At 46.7% G+C, this 19,701-nt stretch overlaps 1 protein-coding gene and 1 long non-coding RNA gene across 9 annotated transcripts in view; one reads left to right on the forward strand and one right to left on the reverse strand.

Moving 5' to 3' along the window:
- LOC105602268 (uncharacterized) overlaps positions 1-19,701 on the reverse strand; it is a 22,960-nt gene continuing 3,259 nt past the window's right edge. For 3 of the 7 annotated variants that reach the window (XR_009596522.1, XR_009596517.1, XR_009596521.1), the window contains 2 exons: positions 2,379-2,483; positions 1-1,441 (listed from right to left, as the gene is read on the reverse strand). This is a non-coding gene — a long non-coding RNA (uncharacterized LOC105602268). Of the gene's footprint in view, positions 1,442-2,378; positions 2,484-5,690; positions 12,151-13,204; positions 13,647-14,139; positions 18,608-19,701 lie in introns of those variants that run through there. The other 4 variants (XR_009596520.1, XR_009596523.1, XR_009596518.1 and 1 more) reach the window with 4 other exon arrangements.
- HPX (hemopexin) lies at positions 2,747-12,070 on the forward strand. 2 transcript variants are annotated; one of them, XM_004016210.5, is made up of 10 exons: positions 2,747-2,850; positions 3,248-3,318; positions 3,411-3,482; positions 3,652-3,773; positions 5,413-5,563; positions 6,263-6,475; positions 6,732-6,839; positions 11,237-11,367; positions 11,449-11,611; positions 11,732-12,070. In XM_004016210.5, exons 1-10 carry the CDS (start codon positions 2,774-2,776, stop codon positions 12,001-12,003), a joined length of 1,380 nt encoding a protein of 459 aa, XP_004016259.1. In that variant the 5' UTR covers positions 2,747-2,773; the 3' UTR covers positions 12,004-12,070. The 2 variants fall into 2 exon arrangements, with proteins under 2 accessions (XP_004016259.1, XP_060255371.1); XM_060399388.1 differs by having other exon boundaries at positions 11,449-12,070.

Genomic DNA, 19,701 nt, shown 5'->3' on the forward strand with positions numbered 1-19,701 from the left:
TTAATGTTTTTCATTCAACAAATATTTATTTAACGTCTATTACAGGCATACCTAGTTTATTGCACTTTGCTTTATTGCACTTCACAGATAGTACTTTTTTTTTTTTGTAACAAATTGAAGGTTTGTTGCAACCCTGGGTTAAGCAAGTCTTTTAGCACATTTTTTTCCAACAGCATTTGCTCAGTTCATGTTGCTGTGGCACATTTTGGTAATTCTTGAAATATTTCAAACTTTTTCAGTTTTATTATATTTGTTCCAGTAATCTATGATGTTACTATTGCAAAAAGATACAACCCCCTGAAGGCTCAGATGATGGTTAGCATTTTTAGCAATAAAGTGTTTTTAAATTAAGGTATAGAGGCTTCCCTTGTGGCTCAGCGGTAAAGAATCCGCCTGCCAATGCAGGAGACACCGATTCTCAGAGCCTGGTCTGAGAAAATCCCACGTGCTGTGGAGCAACTGAGCCCTGTACCACAACTACTGAGCCTGTGCTCTGGAGCCCGCAACCCACAACTACTGGGCCTGTGAGCTGCAGCTACTGAAGCCCACATGCCCTAGAGCCAGTGCTCCACAACAAGAGAGTAGCTCCTACCCTCTGCAACTAGAGAACAACCCACACAGCAACAAAGACCCAACGCAGCCAAAGATAGATAAATAAAATCATTTTTTAAAATTAAGATATGCACTTTTTTTGATCTAACGCTATTACATACTTAATAGACTACAATGTCTGAGAAGGCAGTGGCACCCCACTCCAGTACTCTTGCCTGGAAAATCCCATGGACAGATGAGCCTGGTAGGCTGCAGTCCATGGAGTCGCTAAGAGTCAGACACAACTGAGAGACTTCACTTTCACTTTTCACTTTCATGCACTGGAGAAGGCAATGGCACCCCACTCCAGTGTTCTTGCCTGGAGAATCCCAGGGACGGGGGAGCCTGGTGGGCTGCCGTCTATGGGGTGCACAGAGTTGGACATGACTGGGGTGACTCAGCAGCAGCAGCAGCAGCAGACTACAGTATAGTAATATATAATTGCACATTATAGCTGAAGCTCCAGTACTGTGGCCACCTGATGCGAAGAGCTGCCTCACTGGAAAAGACTCTGATTCTGGGAAAGACTGAAGGCAGGAGAAGGGGACGACAGAGGATGAGATGGTTGGATGGCATCACCGACTCGATGGACATGAGTTTGAGCAAGCTTCAGGAGGGGGTGATGGACAGGGAAGCCTAGCGTGCTGCAGTCCATGGGGTCACAAAGAGTCGGACACAACTCAGCGACTGAACTGAACTGAACTTTAGGAAAACTAATCTCCTTGTGTCATTTCTGCTGCTCCAGGTCTTCACTGCAGCACACTGGCTTTCCTTAGTTGCGGTGAGTGGGGGCCACTCTTCAGTGGTGATGTGCAGCCTTCTCATTGGAGTGACTTCTCTTTTATTTGCACTGAGAAACCAAAAAATTTGCTAGTCATTTTATTGCGATATTCACTCTATTGCAAGGGTCTAGAAACAAACTCTAGCTATCTCTGAGGTATGCCTGTACATGCCCGGTACTAGTTTAGGTAAAGAAAATGTAATGGTACAGGAACTTCTCTGGTGGTCCAGCGGTTAAGACTCTACCCTTCCAATGTCTCGAGGAACTAAGATCCTATGTGGCACTGCCAAAAAATATTTAAAAAATTTTTTTAAATACATAATGGTACATAAGACAGGCAAATCAAAACTAGCAAAGAAAAAAAGCATAAACTAGCAGAAGCAAAAGCATATACAAATAAAATAATTTCAAGTTTTATTAAGTAACACAGAGGAAACTACTGAGATTCTGAAGTAGCTAGATGAGGTGGACAAGAAAGGTTTCACTGAAAAGACAGCATTTAAGCAAGAATCAGCTATTAATATTGTGAAACCCCAGGACAGTTTTATTTATTCTGTGATGGGTAAACAAAGCACTTTCCCCTTAAGAGAAAAACTATGAAGAAAGTCTAATTACTAGTAGGTCTCTCTGAAAGAGACACCTCCTCCAGCCCTTCCATCCCAGGTGATTTTTTCAAAGCCTGTGGGGGTGGGGGCAAGGGCGGAACTTGGACTTTCAGCAATGGTGAAATATTATTGACCTGTCAAGGGCAAAGATAAAGAGACTTGGGAATGCCCCCAGCAGGTCCCTGATGGAGCTTGGATGAAACCGTTCTCTGAGCAGTTCTAAGTTTGTTTGTATGTGTGTGTGGTTATTAAATATATGTAAGTGTTAGACTCTTTAAGAGTCTCAGAGCTGGGCTTGGCACAGTTCACAAAAATGTTGCTTTCCTCTTCTCTCCTCCTGCATTGTTCAGGTAAGTCCAACCACAGCCAAGTGGTCCTCAATCAGTCTAACCCCTTCTTACCCTTTATGGGTACCCAGACGCATCACCAAGGTGAAGAGTCATGTTGAACATCAATGGCCTGGGCCAGTCACTGCTCAAAAGTCACTGAAGGGCTTTGCTGTCCACCTGAAACGATCACAACATTGTTAATTGGCTATACTCCAATAAAAAATAAAAAGTTTTTTTAAAAAAGTCACTGAAGGGGGATGGGGCCTCCTGCCGGGAAGAGTTAGTCTTGGACTTAGATTTCTGTTCAGACCCTGACCTTATTTGCACTGATGTAATCAGCCAATATTGGCATAGTACTGAGAGGTCTTGTTCCCAGCAGGCTTGGAGTGGGGTTGGTGCTGCTGCCTTCTCTATATAGGGGGTTCAGCCAGGCGCCCGGCACTGTCCTGGGGCCTCTCCAGCTCACCATGGCTCGGGCATTGGGAGCGCCAGGTGCACTGTGGCTGTTGGGCTTGTGCTGGTCTTTGGCCAAAGCCCACCCTCTGTGAGTGAAGCTGAGGCTGGGCAAGGAGGATCGGGGTTGGGATTAGAGTGGGATAGGGCCAGCTTTTAGGTCTGGGCTAAGTCTGGGGTAAGTCTGAGTTCTTGGGACTTCCCTGGTGGCTCAGACGGTAAAGCATCTGCCTAAAATGCAGAAGACCTGGGTTTGACCCCTGGGTTGGGAAGATCCTCTGGAGAAGGAAATGGCAACCCACTCCAGTAGCCTTGCCTGGAAAATCCCATGGACGGAGGAGCCTGGTAGGCTACAGTCCATGGGGTTGCAAAGAGTTGGACACAACTGAGTGACTTCACTTCACTTCACTTCTTCAAGTCTAGGGTCAAGAGCTAAGGGAGATGGGTTAGCTGCTGTGGAGCCAGACAGCTCTGTGTCTTCTCTCTAGGGCTAGAGCTCCTGAGCATGGGCACGGAGTTGAAGGTGGGAATGTGGCCGAGCCGGATGCAGATGTGACAGGTGAGGCCCTGACTCTCTGCGTCTCTGTCTCTGCTTCTGCATTGTATCCTCTTACCGGTCTTTCACCTGCTGCCTCCCTACCTCCTCCCCAGAACGCTGCTCGGATGGCTGGGGCTTTGATGCTACCACCCTGGATGAGGATGGAAACATGCTGTTTTTAAAAGGTAGGAGGGGCTGGGATTGGGGCATTTGGGATCTCAGACTTGGTCCCCTTCACCAGGATGTGTCCTGGTGGTCTTAGGAATTATTTAAGAGCATCACCCATGGCTTCTTTGTAACTATCAGTAGGCCAAAAGTTTGCTCTGGGTCCCTCAGTGACTGTATGTTTTGCAGGGGAGTTTGTGTGGAAGGGTCATGCCTGGGCCCGGCAGTTAATCTCAGAGAGGTGGAAGGATGCCCCCAGTCCCGTGGATGCTGCATTCCGCTATGATCGTAACAGTGTCCTTCTGATCAAGGTACGACCAGACCCAGATCAGGGCCAGGCCAGAAGTGCTGGAGTCAACACGAGAAACCCTCCCCCAGGTGGCCCTTGCCAACAGGTTCCAGGTTTCCTCCTCCTGGGCCTTCCTTTCCTGAGAAAGGTCAGGCTAGGGGTGTGTGTGTGTGTGTGTGTGTGTGTGTGTGTGTGTGTGTGTGTGCATGTGGTCCTAACAGGTGCCACATCCAGCGGCTCTTCTGCAGTCCTAATCTGCGTCCACACCTCTCTGGTATTCCTCAAGCTGTCGACCATCCTTTCCTTCCTAGAAATTCTTCCTTGGCTTCCATGACCCCGCATCTGGTCTTCTTCCTGTGGTTGCCAGGTTGTTCACTGTACAGCAGTACCTGGCCGAGGGGTGACTGGAGGATGAAATCCACCCCAGTGTGCTCATCAGGTCCCATGTCCTGGCCCAGCTTGTGTCTGCTCCTTCTGGGCACCTTCTCCTGACTCACAAAGATGCCGCGTGGCTGGGTGGCCCTCACTGCCGGGTTTGTTTTCCCTCCAGCCTTTTTTTTCTTGCTCTTCTCAGCTTCTCATCTTGGGCCACTCCCTGAATGTTCCTTGGGGATCCTTCCCAGATTCTCCATTCACCCTCCCTGGGTGATCTCAACCATTGCCATGGCTCTGAGACTCTCCACGCTGTGGACACCAGATATGGATCTCTCCCCAGAGCTCCAGACATTTCTTTGCATTTTCCTGGCTGACATCTTCAACTTAGATGTTCTGTACACACCTCAAATGCAGCACCCCTCAAACGGACCACAGTGTCTTCTGTACAAATCCCTCTCCTCCCGGGTCCCCTGTTTCAGCAAATGGCACCACCACGTGCTGCATCCTGTCAGCCAGGTGCACACGGGTCATGAGACCTGGGCCTTGCTTATCTCAGATTGATCTCTTCCCCGGCCACATTCACTGTGTGCCAGCCACATGAGTATACTGTGTACACGCTACTCCCTCTGCTAGTAATGCCCTTTCCACACTTGTCTGCCTGGAAAATTCCTGCTCAGTTTTGAACACGTGGCCCAAACGTTCCCTCCTCTGTGCAGCCTTCGAGGAATTCTCTAGGTTGACTTAGGCACCTCTCCTTTATTCCCAATGCACTTCACATGTCTCCACCTTGGAGCTCACATGGCTAGGACTCACTATGGTCTCACTTTCTGCTTTCATACAGTGAAAAAAAAATGAAGTCCTTGAAGGCAGAGGTAGAGTCTTGTCACCCCTTTATGACCAGTGCTTCTCACAGTACTTGGCATGCGGTAGTCATTCAGCAACTGTTTCTTGAGTGAATAAATGAACAAATGAATGTTTGAGTAGATGGATGATTGCAGGATGATTGTGGATGTGTTTGCCAAAACCAGTGGTGTTGCAGATCATTGTACCATGGGAGTGCTAGTTGTACATAATCAGATGTGTGTGTGTAGGAACAATGATTGGATTTGCACAAACTGAAGGTACATATTTGTGCAAGGGGTCAGCACATTGTTGTCCACAGATGGATTGAGAGTATGGGGGACTGCAGAAGAATATTACGTTAACTGTGATAGATAAAAGGTGTTGCGTGAGCAGAGTGGCAGTGTCTGGCGTGCATATTAAAAAAAGCGTGCTTTTGTGTGTAGGGGGACAAATTCTGGGTATATCCTCCTGAGAAGGGGCAAGAATATCCAAAGTTGCTCCAAAAGAAGTTTCCTGGAATCCCATTCCCACTGGATGCAGCTGTGGAATGTCACCGCGGAGAATGCTCTGAGGAGGGTGTCTTCTTCTTCCAAGGTCAGTGCCGGCTGGAATAGGAGAGTGTGGAGTAGTGGTGGGATGGTGGTGAGGGAGTAGAGGTAGGGAGGGAGGTGCTGGTAGTACCATGATATGGTTTCCCAAGAAAGAGAAATAGAGAAGCTAATTAAGGTCTGCACAGTTTAAGTAGGGGAAGTAAGAGGAAGTCATTCTGGGGAAGTTAACTGGATATAATTCTGCTAAAAGTCCCTCATGTCCTCCATGACCCTTAGGACAAATCCATGTTCTTTAGTCTCACAGACAAAGTTCTTCATGACCTTACATACAAGGTTCTCCAAGTCCCCCCAGCCTATTGACCCTCCAGTGTTTAGTCTCTCAGTCCCTTCCCTTGAACATGAAGCCCCCCAAACTCTCTGCTATTCCCTAGACACCCAATTTGCTTCATGCTTTTGGCTTCCATCTCCCACTCTTGAATGCTTTGTAACTCCTTCAGATTTTAGTTTAAGTATCCCCTTCTCTGCGGAGTTTTCCCAGACTCTTCCCACTGCCCTTGCTGAACTGATCATGTGTACTTTGCTGCTGAATTCTGTCGTATGACTACTTTCCTCAACTCCTTCCCTGCTGGGCTGTGAGCTCCATGTGATGGGGGCCACATCTGGTCCATCCTGGGGCCCAGTGCAAGCACAAGAGAGGGCACAGTCTGGCCTCACCGAATGCTTGTTGGTTGATTGGACAAAGGCAACCACACGTGGTTCTGGGACTTCTCTACAAGTACCATAAAGGAACGTTTCTGGCCGGCCGTTGGGAACTGCTCCTCGGCCATACGATGGCTCAACCGCTACTACTGCTTCCGGGGTAACAAATTCCTGCGCTTCGACCCCGTCGAGGGAAAAGTGAATTCCAGTTATCCTCGGGATGTCCGAGATTACTTTATGCCCTGCCCTAACAGAGGTGAGAAAGCCCCAGCCCTGGGACCCCTGGAGACATGTCCACCTTCCCTGAGTCTGCAAACGCCATGCACCCCTACCCTCACCTATGGAATGATACCTTGGCCCTTGCGCCAGCCCCACTTCCATTCTGGCTCTTCCCAACTGTCTTCATACGGGGAAGACCTGCACCCCCAATACGCCCAGCGGTTTCTTCCACCTCGGCCCTCATTCTGACCTCTTGCCTTCGTGTGTTCTCCCTTGCTTATTTCTCCCCCAAGGCCATGCACACAGGAATGCAACCCAGCATGTGGATAAGCGCTGTAGCCCACATCTAGTCTTGTCTGCATTGCTCTCTGACAACCATGGTGCCACCTATGCTTTCAGTGGTAAGAGATGCCCTCCAATCCCCCCATCTCTGTCCTCCATACCTCCCAACTCTTTTGTGTGTGCCTCTCATCTCTGAGATATTCCCTCCATTTTCATCACTGTGCCCCTTATGAAAGGCTCCCATCCTTTTACGCTGGCATGCTCCTTTTCACCTCTCATTTCCTCAGATGCATATCTAAGGAACCTATCTCATTGTCCAGGCCTCTAACTTCTTCCAACTGTCTGCCTCTCAGTACTATCCATGCCAGGTCTGTGCCTTCCCTGGACCCCCTGAACCTATGACTCCTCATACCCCCTTTGCTCCTGCATGTCTCTGACCCTCTCCCCACCCCCCTACCTCAAGCTTATCTCCAGGAGATCCATCTTCTTCCAGGTGCCTGGTTCCTATATCCAGGCCTCTGGGCATAGCATTACCTGGAAATAAGATGTTCCCGTTGCTGAGCATCAGCCAAGAAGTGTTCAGTTCCTTAGATCTTTAGGCAATAGCTTCACTAGCCTGATAAGATTTCTCCCCTGAGTGACCAGGGGAGACCCCTCTCCCCAGACCTGGGCCATTAATTAGTAAAAGCCATCTAATGCTACTTAAAAAGGATGTCTTGATCTATACTTGAGGACAGCTCTAAGAGAGTGACCTATCCCATTACACTCAGCCTAAGACATACGTATGACAGGATACAAGTGTGAAACAGTGGTTTAGAATACAGCAGAGTGAAAATCCTTCCTTACTCCTAACCCCTGAACAAATCCGATCAGATGTGACTACCAAGCTATAATGAAAAATACGCAGCCACAAGCAGAGCCTATCCCCATGACAAGGGGGATATATGACATAACAGCATATCCCCATGCTGTAATGAGAACATACGTCCGTGATGAAACACACACCTACAGTGAACAAGTAGACCTGTACTGAGAATACATGCCAGAGTAAGAACACAGACGGATCAGGAGAATACGCAGCTATGGTGAGAGCAAGGCACCACTGGCAGAACACACACACAAAGTGAGATAGCTATGGAAATAGAGACAGAGATCGGTAGAAAGACATGGAGATAGAAGCACTAAGAAACTAGGGCTACAGGGACCACACAGAGACAGACAGAGAACACTCACCCATGGCGAGATCGTGGAATCTCAAGGCCATGTACGCATAAACAGAACGCAGCCGAAATCCTAAATCAAGAGCATTAGAGATGTTCCATAGCTGCTGAGAGAACACCGTTATGGTAAAAGTACCCAGCCAAGCTGGGAACTCACTATGTTGGCAAAAACACCAGTACAACCCAGCTGTTCAGCAAAGGGCCAGTTCTCCCCTCTCCCTCATTGATAAATCTCGTCTCTAGCTCACGGTTTCTAACCCATTCTTTCTGCTTTCCCACCTTTGGCTCACACGTGGACCATCATGTCCTCTCGATTTTCTCTAGTTAGGATCTTTTAGCCTCAGATACAACTCATAACTGCCTCGGTTGCTCTTTTTCCTACTGGCTTTCCAGAGGAGAATGGGCCTGGCCCAGCCCCATAGTTTTATTCCAGACCACATTAAAGTGGCTGCTGGTTGGCCTCTGCATTGGCTATTGATGGACTGGGGCTCAGCACTTATTTCTTCCGCCCAAAGAGCAGCATAGCTCTGATTCTCAAAATAGGAGCCATGAGCAGGGTAGTTTCATCAGAAGGCAAAGGTGGACATGTGGTCACTGAGACTTGCCTGGTTAACACACAGAAAGAGAGCTTGTGGCTGCATGGTAACACCGACTATTTATCAAGCACCGGATAGGCACTGGGCATTGTTCTAGGCACTGGGATACAGTGATCAACATGGCAGAAAAGACAATTACCCTCATAGAGCCTGCTGGAGACAGAGATGATTAAAAAAAAGAGAAAATAAAAGAGAATGCTTTCAGGCAGTGTTAGTAGCTGTGAAATGTCCTGGGAACATTAGAATATTTCTTATTCCCAAATACCATTTGAAGCTAGTATAAATGGATTTGTGAGTTGTTGATATTTTAAAATATAAAATAAAAAATGTTAGGTGTCAAAAAGCTGTGAAGAAAATAGGACAGAATAATTGGATAGAGGTGAAGAGAATGATGGGCCCCTTCTCTGAGAGATGATTTTTAAAAAAATATTTATTCTATTTATTATTTATTTGTCTGCACCAACCTTAGTTGCCGCATGTAAGATCTTGCTCCCTGACCAGGGATTGATTAAACCCGGGTTCCTGCATAGGAAGCATGGAGTCTTAGCCACCAGACCACCAGAGTAATCCTGAAGAGATGACTTTTGAGCTGAGATTTCAGTGATAAAGAGAAAGTAGCCCCATAAAGCAATGGAGGAGAAGCATTTTAGGGAAGGTGAACAGCAAATAATTTGAGGAGTCAAGAGAGGAGGCCAGTGTGTTGAGTGTTGGGACAGAGCAGATGAGTGGCTTCAAAAGAGGGAGAAGGAGCCAGATCACATGGGTCTGGGCATTCCCTGGTGGTCCAGGAGTTAGGACTATGTGTCCACTGCTGAGGGCCCAGGGTTCAGATTGGTCAGAGAACCAATTTCCTGCAAGCCGTGTATGGACCAACCAAAAAAGAAAAAAGCTTTTATCATGGGCCTGGTAAGGGTTTTCAACTGTAAAAGGAAGCCAGGAGGGGATCTTGAGCTGGGCCATGATCTGTTCTGACTTAATTTTTTAAAAGATCATCCTGGTTTCTTATGGAATGTAAGTCACAGAGCTATATTGTATAACCAGGGAATCAGGCGAAGAGTTCTCGCAGCTGTCTGGATTAGAGGTGATGACAACGTGGACTGGGAAAACAGCACAGAGGTGGTGAGCAGTCATCATAATGTATTCTGGAAGTTGAGTCCATAGCATTATCCAATGCCTTGGATATTGGTCAGAGTGGGGAAGGGAAAAGAGTGGTTTCAAGAATGACTTAGCTTGGGGAAGTGGGCAACTAGGTGACAAATGGTTCCTTTTATTAAGATCGGAAAAGACTAGGGCAGGAGGTGTGTGTGTTTGGTGGGAGCAGAAATGAGTTTGGACACATTAGGGTATTGGTATCTAGTAGCCCCAAATCAACACGTCAGGTAGGCAGCTGAGTTTGAGCCTGACACTCAAAGAAAAGGTCCATCAGAAGTGAAGAGAACAGATCAAAAGTCTTCAGTATGCAGATGGGGTTTAAAACCCTGGACTAGGTAAAATCACCTAGAGAGTGAGGGCAGGTAGAGTGGAGGCCCAAACTAGGGGATTCTAATGTGAGATACCAGGCTGAAGAGGCATCAAAAAGGTAAGAACACTGGAAGAGTCTGGAATAACAGGAGCCAAAATTTAAAAAAAGAAAAAATTTAAAGAAGGGAGCTGTGAGCAGTCAAATGCTGCTAAGCGGTATAGTAAGGAGAAGACATTAGATTTAGCAAGTTGGAGGATACTTAACCCTGAAGAGAGAAATTTCAATGGCAGAGGGAAACAGGAACGTAAGTGAAGTGGATTGAGGAAGGAAAGGTAAATAAAAGTTTAGACAATTTCTTTAGGAAGTTGTTATGAAACGGGGAGAGGAAAATTAGGGGCTGGTGTGGCTACTCCCTCTGTCTCTGACCATCTCAAGGGATTAGAGAACACAGTCCGCGTGAGAACGCCCAGTGGGAGCTTGCTGTGCTCTTCCCTTTTCTTTCTTTCTTTTTTTTGAACTTTTAATTTTGTATTGGGGTTTAGTTGATTAACAATGTTGCGATAGACTCAGATGAACAGCAAAGGGACTCAGTCATACACATACATGTATCCATCTCCCCTAAACCTCCCCTCCCATCCAGGCTGCCACACAACACTGAGCAGAGTTCCATGTGCTATACAATAGGTCCTTGTTGGTTTTCTACTTTAAATATAGCAGTGTTTTAGGTTATAGGTCCTTGTTGGCTATCCATTTAAAATATAGCATTTCTAAGGAGAAATGATGCAAATGAACTAACTTACAAAACAGAGACTCACAGACATTGAAAGTGGACTTATGGTTGCCAGGGGGAAGGGACAGTTAGGGAGTCTGGGATGGTCACACGCTGTTTCCCTTTTAACTTCTGGCCGCAGTCTCACTGTAGCACCTCCTCACATGGACGTCTGAGATGCATAAGGAGCCCACACCAAACCTCATTATGTTGGCCTGAGCTAGCAACCCGGCCACTCTTCTCCAAGCGTGCCCTTCCATCAGGCCCCTACTGCCTCCAGTTCCAATCAGGTCACCATGCCTAACTTTTCCAACCACATGCTTGCTCTAATTTCTCTCCTAGCCTCTTCCCTCCTGGCCTCTGGATGCACTCTCTCCCACTTCTCGGGACGCACCCCTGCATCTGTCACTTGCCTCTTCATGGCCTGGCCTTTTACCACCAGCACTAAAGCTTCCTCTGCTACCCACAGAGAACCACTACTGGCGTCTGGACAGCAGCCAGGACGGATGGCACAGCTGGCTCATCGAGCATCTGTGGCCCCAAGGCCCCTCAACAGTGGATGCTGCCTTCCTCTGGGATAAAAAGCTCTATCTGATCCAGGTGTGTGAGGGGAGAGAGGCCTGAGGTGGAGCCTGGGGAGAATTCCCTGCTCTGTGCTGATGAATGTCCTTGGTCCTCCAGGGTACCCAGGTATATATCTTCCTGACAAGGGCAGGCTACACTCTCGTAAAAGATTATCCAAAGCAGCTGGAGAAGGAATTCGGGAGCCCTCAAGGGGTCAGCCTTCATTCCGTGGATGCAGCCTTTACCTGTCCTGGATCTTCTCAGCTCCACATCGTGGCAGGTGAGTGGCGTCGCATGCTGAGGGGTGGTTGGTTCTGTGCTTCTCCATCAGGGAGTGGAAAAGGCCAGGTGCAGATCCCCATGATGTGGAAGCCACGTTACATCCGGTGTCTCTTCCCAGGCCAGAAGCTGTGGTGGCTGGACCTGAAGTTAGGAGCTCAAGCCACGTGGACAGAGCTTCCTTGGCCCCATACGAAGGTCGATGGGGCCCTGTGTACAGAGAAGTCGCTGGGCCCCCACTCGTGTTCCGCCAATGGTCCGGGCTTGTACCTTGTCCAAGGCCCCAATCTGTACTGCTACAAAGACGTGGAGGAACTGAGCAAGACCAAGGACCTTCCCCAGGCCCAGAGGATGAACAGCCTCCTGGGCTGCGCTCCCTCCCAGCACTCCTGACGCATGTCTGGCCCGGCTCCTCCTCCCAGTTTCCTCACAATAAAGCCAGAGTGCTTCTTCACTTGAATCACACGGCCCTGGTTATGGAACAATCTCACTTCTTTGAGTTGAGAAGCTTGTAACGTCTCTTTTTGAGGCTCTTTAAACCTACAGGAGATAAGGGAGGGAAGGGCTGAAGGACAAACCTCATTTCTTTACAGGTGATTTCTGAATCCCAGTGATCACAGACAGAGAAACAGAGGGGAGAGAGATTCCAGAGGCAGGGGATATATATACATCTCTCTCTCTCTCCCTCTCTCTCTCTCTCTCTCTCTCTCTCTCTCTCTCTCTATATATATATATATATATATATATATATATATATATATATATATCTCATTATGACTGATTCATGTTGTTGTATGGCAGAAATCAACATTGTAAAGCAATTATCCTCCAATTGAAAAACAATATTAGAAAAAAGAGGGGAACAGAGAAAAAATGTAGAGAAAGGAACCCCTGTGTTGGCATAGGAAGTAAGAAGCAGAGCAGGGACTCTGCCCTACTAATAACTGACCACACCTTGGCCCCAGGACATAGGGAAATAGGGCTGGAAGTGGCTACACATACACCAAGTGGACTGGCCCAGTGCTGCCATGAAGGGCTGTGGCAGTCTTCAAATTGTAGGTCCTGGGGGTTCAGGCAGCATCATAGCAGAAGATGAGGCTTGGTTGCTATGAGTCAGGCACAACAAGCAGAATGAAAAATGAGTGTTTCACCTGCCTGAAGCAAGCTGGGAAAATGGAAGAAGGACTGACTCGGGACCTGAACTATGAAACACATTTTCATTTTCAGAATGTCACACAGCCTCGTGGGCATCCCCTGGGTATTTGCACCATCTAGAGGTTACAGTGGTTTGTTCTTTTCTGGTCATAAGCTGACCAAGACTTTAGGGTCCAAACTTACTGACAACCATTTGATTGGGGATTGGCCTGGACTATAGGCAACTGGGTCTCGAGGTGAGACCTTTTTCTTCCTCTACCTTTCCACGTCACTTCAGTTTGAAAACTTGTTTTAGGCTCAAAAGAAATAAAAGCAGCCTCAGACTCCAGCAAGGGGCCCTCACTCTGAGCTTCCATACACTAGCCTCAGTGACCTCTTCCATTAAATGGGCACAATACTAGACACTTCCCTGTGACAATGAGTATGGACTCAAACCCACCTCTTGGATTCACTCCAGAGCATCCTTGGAAGGATAACCACACTCTGGTGCATGGTCCCTCCTGACCTGGGGGCCCCATCCTCTGTGGGGCTTTGGAGTCTAAGTAGAAGAGAAGACAGACAAACCCAGCACGGAAGGCCAGGCCACAGCGTGGTTCCCAGCAGGCACCAGGCCCTTGTTGTTTAGGAGAACAACAAGGTGGTTGTTGTGCCCCAGGTTCCTTTCCCAGGCTCAATGGCTGGGAAGACAAGCAGGTGATGAACCCAGGCCCCTTAGATCATGGTCCATCCAGGACTGGAGTTTGGCTGGGATTGGAAACAGAAGTAGGGGCCAGGCACCAGGGCTGTGGGATCCACTTCCAAGAAGTGTCTTGAGTTTTCCCTTCCATCCTTGAAGATGTCTGGATGGTTCTCCTCCTCGGGTTGGCTTCTTCTCCTTCAGCCTGAGGGGTGAAGACAAGGCCAGAGTCTTAGTTCTGGGTCTCGTCCAGTCCATGTGCCACCTCTGGGGCCAACACGGCATCATGTCAGGATGCCTAGAGGTGTTCTAAACAGTTATCCAGCAACTCTGCTATTGGAGGCTAACTTCCTCCTCTCTACTGAGAAAGGAGGACTAAGTCTCCTCTTTCTTCTCTTCTCCCATCTGCTCTGTTGAAGGGAAGCCTCTAAGCTTGTGTCCAAGGAACTTTCAGAAAAGGTCAACTCATGATTCTTCCATCCACCCTCTTAGCACCTCCTATGCTCAGGGCAGTGTGTCAGGCAGTAGAAAAAGAGATGGGTTGGACAGTTCCTTCCCCGAAGGTCTGCCACTCTACACAGTTGGGGTGGGGGGAGCTTAGGGGAGAATGCAGACAAGGCATCAGATAAATGCAATAGAGTGAGACAGACATTAAGATGGAAGACTACATATGAAAATGAAATCAGAGCCAGCAATACCTGGATGGGGAGCAAGTTCAGTTCAGTTCAGTTCAGTCGCTCAGTCGTGTCCGACTCTTTGCGACCCCATGAATCGCAGCACGCCAGTTCTCTCTGTCCATCACCATCTCCTGGAGTTCACTCAAACTCACGTCCATCGAGTCCGTGATGCCATCCAGCCATCTCATCCTCAGCCGTCCCCTTCTCCTCCTGCCCCCAATCCCTCCCAGCATCAGAGTCTTTTCCAATGAGTCAGCTCGTCTCATGAGGTGGCCAAAGTACTGGAGCTTCAGCTTTAGCATCATACCTTCCAAAGAAATCCCAGGGTTGATCTCCTTCAGAATGGACTGGTTGGATGTCCCCGCAGTCCAAGGGACTCTCAAGAGTCTTCTCCAACACCACAGTTCAAAAGCATCAATTCTGCAGCACTCAGCCTTCTTCAGAGTTCAACGCTCACATCCGTAAATGACTACTGGAAAAACCATAGCCTTGACTAGACAGACCTTAGTCAGCAAAGTAATGTCTCTGCTTTTGAATATACTATCTAGGTTGGTCATAACTTTTCTTCCAAGGAGTAAGTGTCTTTTAATTTCATGGCTGCAGTCACCATCTGAGTGATTTTGGAGCCCCCCAAAATTAAAGTCTGACACTGTTTCTGCTGTTTCCCCATCTATTTCCCATGAAGTGATGGGACCAGATGCCATGATCTTAGTTTTCTGAATGTTGAGCTTTAGGCCAACTTTTCCACTCTCCTCTTTCACTTTCATCAAGAGGCTTTTGAGCTCCTCTTCACTTTCTGCCATAAGGGTGGTGTCATCTGCATATCTGAGGTGATTGATATTTCTCCTGGCAATCTTGATTCCAGCTTGTGTTTTTTTCCAGTCCAGCGTTTCTCATGATGTACTCTGCATATAAGTTAAATAAGCAGGGTGACAATATACAGCCTTGACGTACTCCTTTTCCTATTTGGAACCAGTCTGTTGTTCCATGTCCAGTTCTAACTGTTGCTTCCTGACCTGCATACAGATTTCTCAAGAGGCAGGTCAGGTGGTCTGGTATTCCCATCTCTTTCAGAATTTTCCACAGTTTATTGTGATCCACACAATCAAAGGCTTTGGCATAGTCAATAAAGCAGAAGTAGATGTTTTTCTGGAACTCTCTTGCTTTTTCGATGATCCAGCGGATGTTGGCAATTTGATCTCTGGTTCCTCAGTTAGGAAAGCCTTTATAGCTGAATTTTAAAAGATGAGTAGAACGTATGCATTCCTTTAGCAAATATATATTCACTGCCCGCTATGCACTACCATGCCTGGTGCATTACAGGCAGAAGAGGTGACACAAGCACAGAAGAGCCAGGAGTGGGAACCACAACTACTCAGCAGGGCTGAGTACAAGGGATGAGTGAGAGGCTGGTTGGAGGTGAGGCTGGAGAAGGAGCCAGGGGCTTCTCAGCTTATGAGGGGCTTGCCCATCAGGCTAGGAAGCTTGGATTTTGTCTATCTTTGGGGAAATGGAGACCTACTGAGGGATTTTAGACGAAGGAGTCCTCACACTTGATGAGATTTACATTTTAGAAAGATGACTCTGACTGTTGCAGAGCGGATTCTGAGTGAAAGGAGATCACTGTGGATATAAGAAAGTCACTGAGGAGGTCAGTGCTGCGGTCCAGGTATAAATCATGGAGGCCCAGATACTGGTGCAATGGAGATGAAGAGAAGCAGGCAGATTAAAAATCATTTAGGGGATTTCTCTGATGGCCCACTGGCTGAGACTTCATACTCCCAATACAGGGGGACTGAGTTCGATCCCTGGTCAGGGAGGTAGATCCCACATGCTGCAACTAAGAGTTCACATGCAACTAAGTCCAACTAACACCCGGTGCGGTCAAATAAATTACTTAATTAGAAAGAAGACATTCTGCAGGACTTGCTGATAGACAGGATAGGAGGGTGACAGAGTGAGAATTTCATCACCGAACGACTCCATGGCCCCTTTTTTCCTGCTCATCATTGTGCCACTTCTTCCCAAACTTTCCATGGTGCCCTCTCAAATACACACTGCATGGTCAATAAGCTTCTCTATATTCTTTACACACTCCGTGGTTAATATACTTCTCTCTTTCTCTCCAACGAAGAGATCGGGCTCTGCCCCAGGGACTTCTTCCTTCCCCTGGAGCTGTTCCAGTGGAAGGGAAGCAGCTCACCATTGGCAAGACTCCCATACATCCCTATGCTATTTTCTTCCTCTTTCTATGCAGGTTAAATTCTTTTCTTTGGCATCAAGCAAATGAGCCATAGTATCCTTATGGCTCCCATCTACTAACCTCCTGACTATGTCCTCACTTGCTGAAGACCCTACTTCAGTCACCAAACTCAGATCCTAGTCTCATTCACAACTGCTCCACCTGTGAAGCATTTCCTTAAATTCCAACACCCTCCTTGTGACCACAACCTCCTACCTGTATCCTTCTTCATTCTCTCTCTCACTGCTCTCTGACTTTTTTCCCATCCAAATGGAACATCAAGGTTGATCAACTGAACAATTTTCTTAACAATGGCTTTATTTCTCTGTTCCCTTTAACTTCTATTTAATCTAACCACGGAAAAGGAAAAAAAAAAAAAAAAGCCAACTTTAGGGCAGAGAAAGAGTGTGAGCTTGAGTCAGACATGTTTGAACTTCAGTCCCAGTTGGCCCACTTACTAACTCTGTAGATTTGAGAAACTCAGCCTTTCTGAGCCTTGTGTGTGGTGTATATGTATATGCAAAAAAGGAAAATATGTATCAATCACTGTTCCATAAGGATAGAGAGGGCACTCTAGATATTCCAAGTAAAGGAGGATTTGTGGTGGGTTTTTTTGCATTTTAAAAATTTACTTATTTTTAAATTGGGGGATAATTGTTTTACAATGTTGTGCTGGTTTCTGCCATACGTCAACCTTAGAGGAGGATTTGACAGCAAGGAATTTGTTACAAATTGTGGGGGAGGTCTGAAGAAGCATAAGAAGGAAAACAGAGTTACCCAGAGACCAGGAAACTAACACTAGTCTTGACTTAAAGGAGCAAAAGGCAGAAAAGGTATTGCCCAAAGTACAACAAGGAGGTGGAACCCGCAAATCTGCACTGGGAGCTAATACAGCTAGAGTTTGTATTGCTGATGCTACTGTAACAGCCTCCATGTTTGCTAGGGTGGAGCCACTGCTCCTGAATTTGCCAGAGGCCCTGCCAAAAGCAGAGTGACTCTTTCCTTCCTCCCACTTTCCTCAAGTGAGGGTTCCCATTGGCACAATCTAACTGGAATGAAGCGACAAAGGAACCTGAGAAATGTGGTTTTCAGATCTCCAGCCTTGTTGGTACAAGCGAGATTACAGAACAATGGATGTAGGGCTGAGTACCAATAGGCAATACTGACCTCATATATGTGTCATAACTCTTGGTTGCAAGCTATAAAACCCAGCTCAAAGTGGTGTAAACAAGAAATATTGATCAACTTATGTGACTTCAGGAAAAGGTAAACAAAGGTGTTAAATGGATGTTATCAAGCATCTGTCTCTCTCCATACTTTAGCTCTGCTTTTTTCATACTGGCTTCATTCTCAGGCAGGCTTATCCCTTCTTGTGGCAAGATAAGGACCAGGCTTATATTCTACCAGCACCGCTAGCCCAAAAGTTGAAGGAAAATTCCTGGAACTGAGTTTAACTGGCTCAGATTAGTCACGTGCCTATCTCTGAATTGATCATTTTGACTTGATCCTGGATAAGAGCCCAGCACTGAAATGGGTTGTAGAGTTCGAACAATTCTCATCTGAACCCCACAGATTTAGAGTGGGGAGGAGATGGGTCTTCAAAGAAAACTGATGTGCTGTTACCAATCAGAAGAGGAAAAGATGCTGCACTGGTAACAACAAAGGCAACAACAACTTGTTCATGACAGGATAATACTTATAAGGTTCTCCATATTCTCCATCCAATCCTCCTTCCCTTCCTCAGCTAGAGACTTCAGAAATATTGATATCACTAGGCGTGAAATACCTTAACCTCTTGCCTGGCTCCCACCTTATTAATTATCCTATCTACCCTCTATCCTCAACCCAACCCTTCAGCCTATAAAGCTCAGGTGTCCAATTCTATCTGAGCCCTTGATCCCACCTCCTATCATCACCTCCAGGATCTCAATCTATCTTTCATTGTTTTTTTCTTTCCTTTCAAATCTATCTTCTCTACTTGGTATCTTTCTGTAGTTTATACCCAGGTGGCGCTAGTGGTAAAGAACGCTGCCAATGTAGGAAATGTAAGAGATGCACGCTTGATCCCTGGGATGGGAAGATCCTCTGGAAAAGGGCATGGTAATCCATTCCAGCATTCTTGCCTGGAGAATCCCATGGACAGAGGAGCCTGGCAGGCTACAGTCCATAGGGTCACAAAGAGCTGGACACAACTGAAGCAACTTAGTATGTATGTAGGCACACAGACCATATTCAAGTCTCTGTCATCTTTAAGAAAAAAAAAAGATAAAATCAGAATCTTCAACTTTGTACCACTTTTCAGCTACTGTCTATTCTTTCTTCCAACTTTCTTAAAGAGGGATCTGCTCTTACTTATCCTACTTCCTTATTTTCATTTGCTTAAGTACTATTGCACTGTGGCTTCTGCCTCTATTTTCTGCTAATATAGATCATAGGGGGATCCATGACCTCCATATTGCCAAATTCAAAGGACACATTTTTTGACCTTGACCTGTTGGAAATCTCTGCTGCATTTGATGCTGTTGATCACATCTTCCTCCTTGAAAATCTTTCCTCCCTTGGATTTCTTCCATGACATTAGATCTCTCCTAATCTTCTCTTATTCTGTTTCTTCTCCACTTTCCTCTGGACCGCCTTTTCCTCTGCTGGTCACCAAATGCTAGCATTCCCAGAGTTCAGCCCTCCATCCTTTTCTCATTCTCTACTTGGCCTTCCGAGGAATGTAGTAGAATAGTCCTGTCGAAGAATGGTGTTGGGGAAGTCCTTGCTAAACCTAGCAATTGACTTTTGAGAGCCACTGCATATAATATGGGAGAAGGCAATGGCAACCCACTCCAGTGTTCTTGCCTGGAGAATCCCAGGGACGGGGGAGCCTGGTGGGCTGTGGTCTATGGGGTCGCACAGAGTTGGACACGACTGAAGTGACTTAGCAGCAGCAGCAGCATATAATATGTAGTAAGATTTTACTCATGGATTTCCCAAATGATAACAACCAGTCTGAAGAAAGAGGGTTTGTTGTATCAACTACAAGAAAAATTACAATATCAAAGCAATATTTACATGTAGTAGTAGAAAAGGTCATCTTTGCTCCAAAAGTGTCTTTGCTGCTAATAAGGTTACAAGCTCTATTCTTCCCTATAGGTGACTATAGGGTCACCTATAGGTTATACAGATGTTCACCAGGCTGATCTATTAAACCAAAGAGCATAAAGTCAGTACTCCTGGTAAATGACTCTGGATGGATTTGCTTCTAATGTTTTTCCTGGTAAGTCCAAGGTAATAATTTGAAAAATGTGCTGCCTCAGAGGGACCCTCATTGGTCAAAACCACACAGACTATCT

The sequence above is a fragment of the Ovis aries genome, chromosome 15 (assembly GCF_016772045.2).
Source record: "Ovis aries strain OAR_USU_Benz2616 breed Rambouillet chromosome 15, ARS-UI_Ramb_v3.0, whole genome shotgun sequence".
NCBI lineage: Eukaryota > Metazoa > Chordata > Mammalia > Artiodactyla > Bovidae > Ovis > Ovis aries.

What these genes read in the sequence shown, in the direction of transcription:
- HPX (XM_060399388.1), top strand. Translation starts at nt 2,774, where the DNA reads ATGGCTCGGGCATTGGGAGCGCCAGGTGCACTGTGGCTGTTGGGCTTG. An exon ending in GCCGGATGCAGATGTGACAG is followed by an intron (nt 3,319 to 3,410) that starts GTGAGGCCCTGA and finishes CCTCCTCCCCAG; the next exon opens with AACGCTGCTCGGATGGCTGG. An exon ending in ACAGTGTCCTTCTGATCAAG is followed by an intron (nt 3,774 to 5,412) that starts GTACGACCAGAC and finishes TTTTGTGTGTAG; the next exon opens with GGGGACAAATTCTGGGTATA.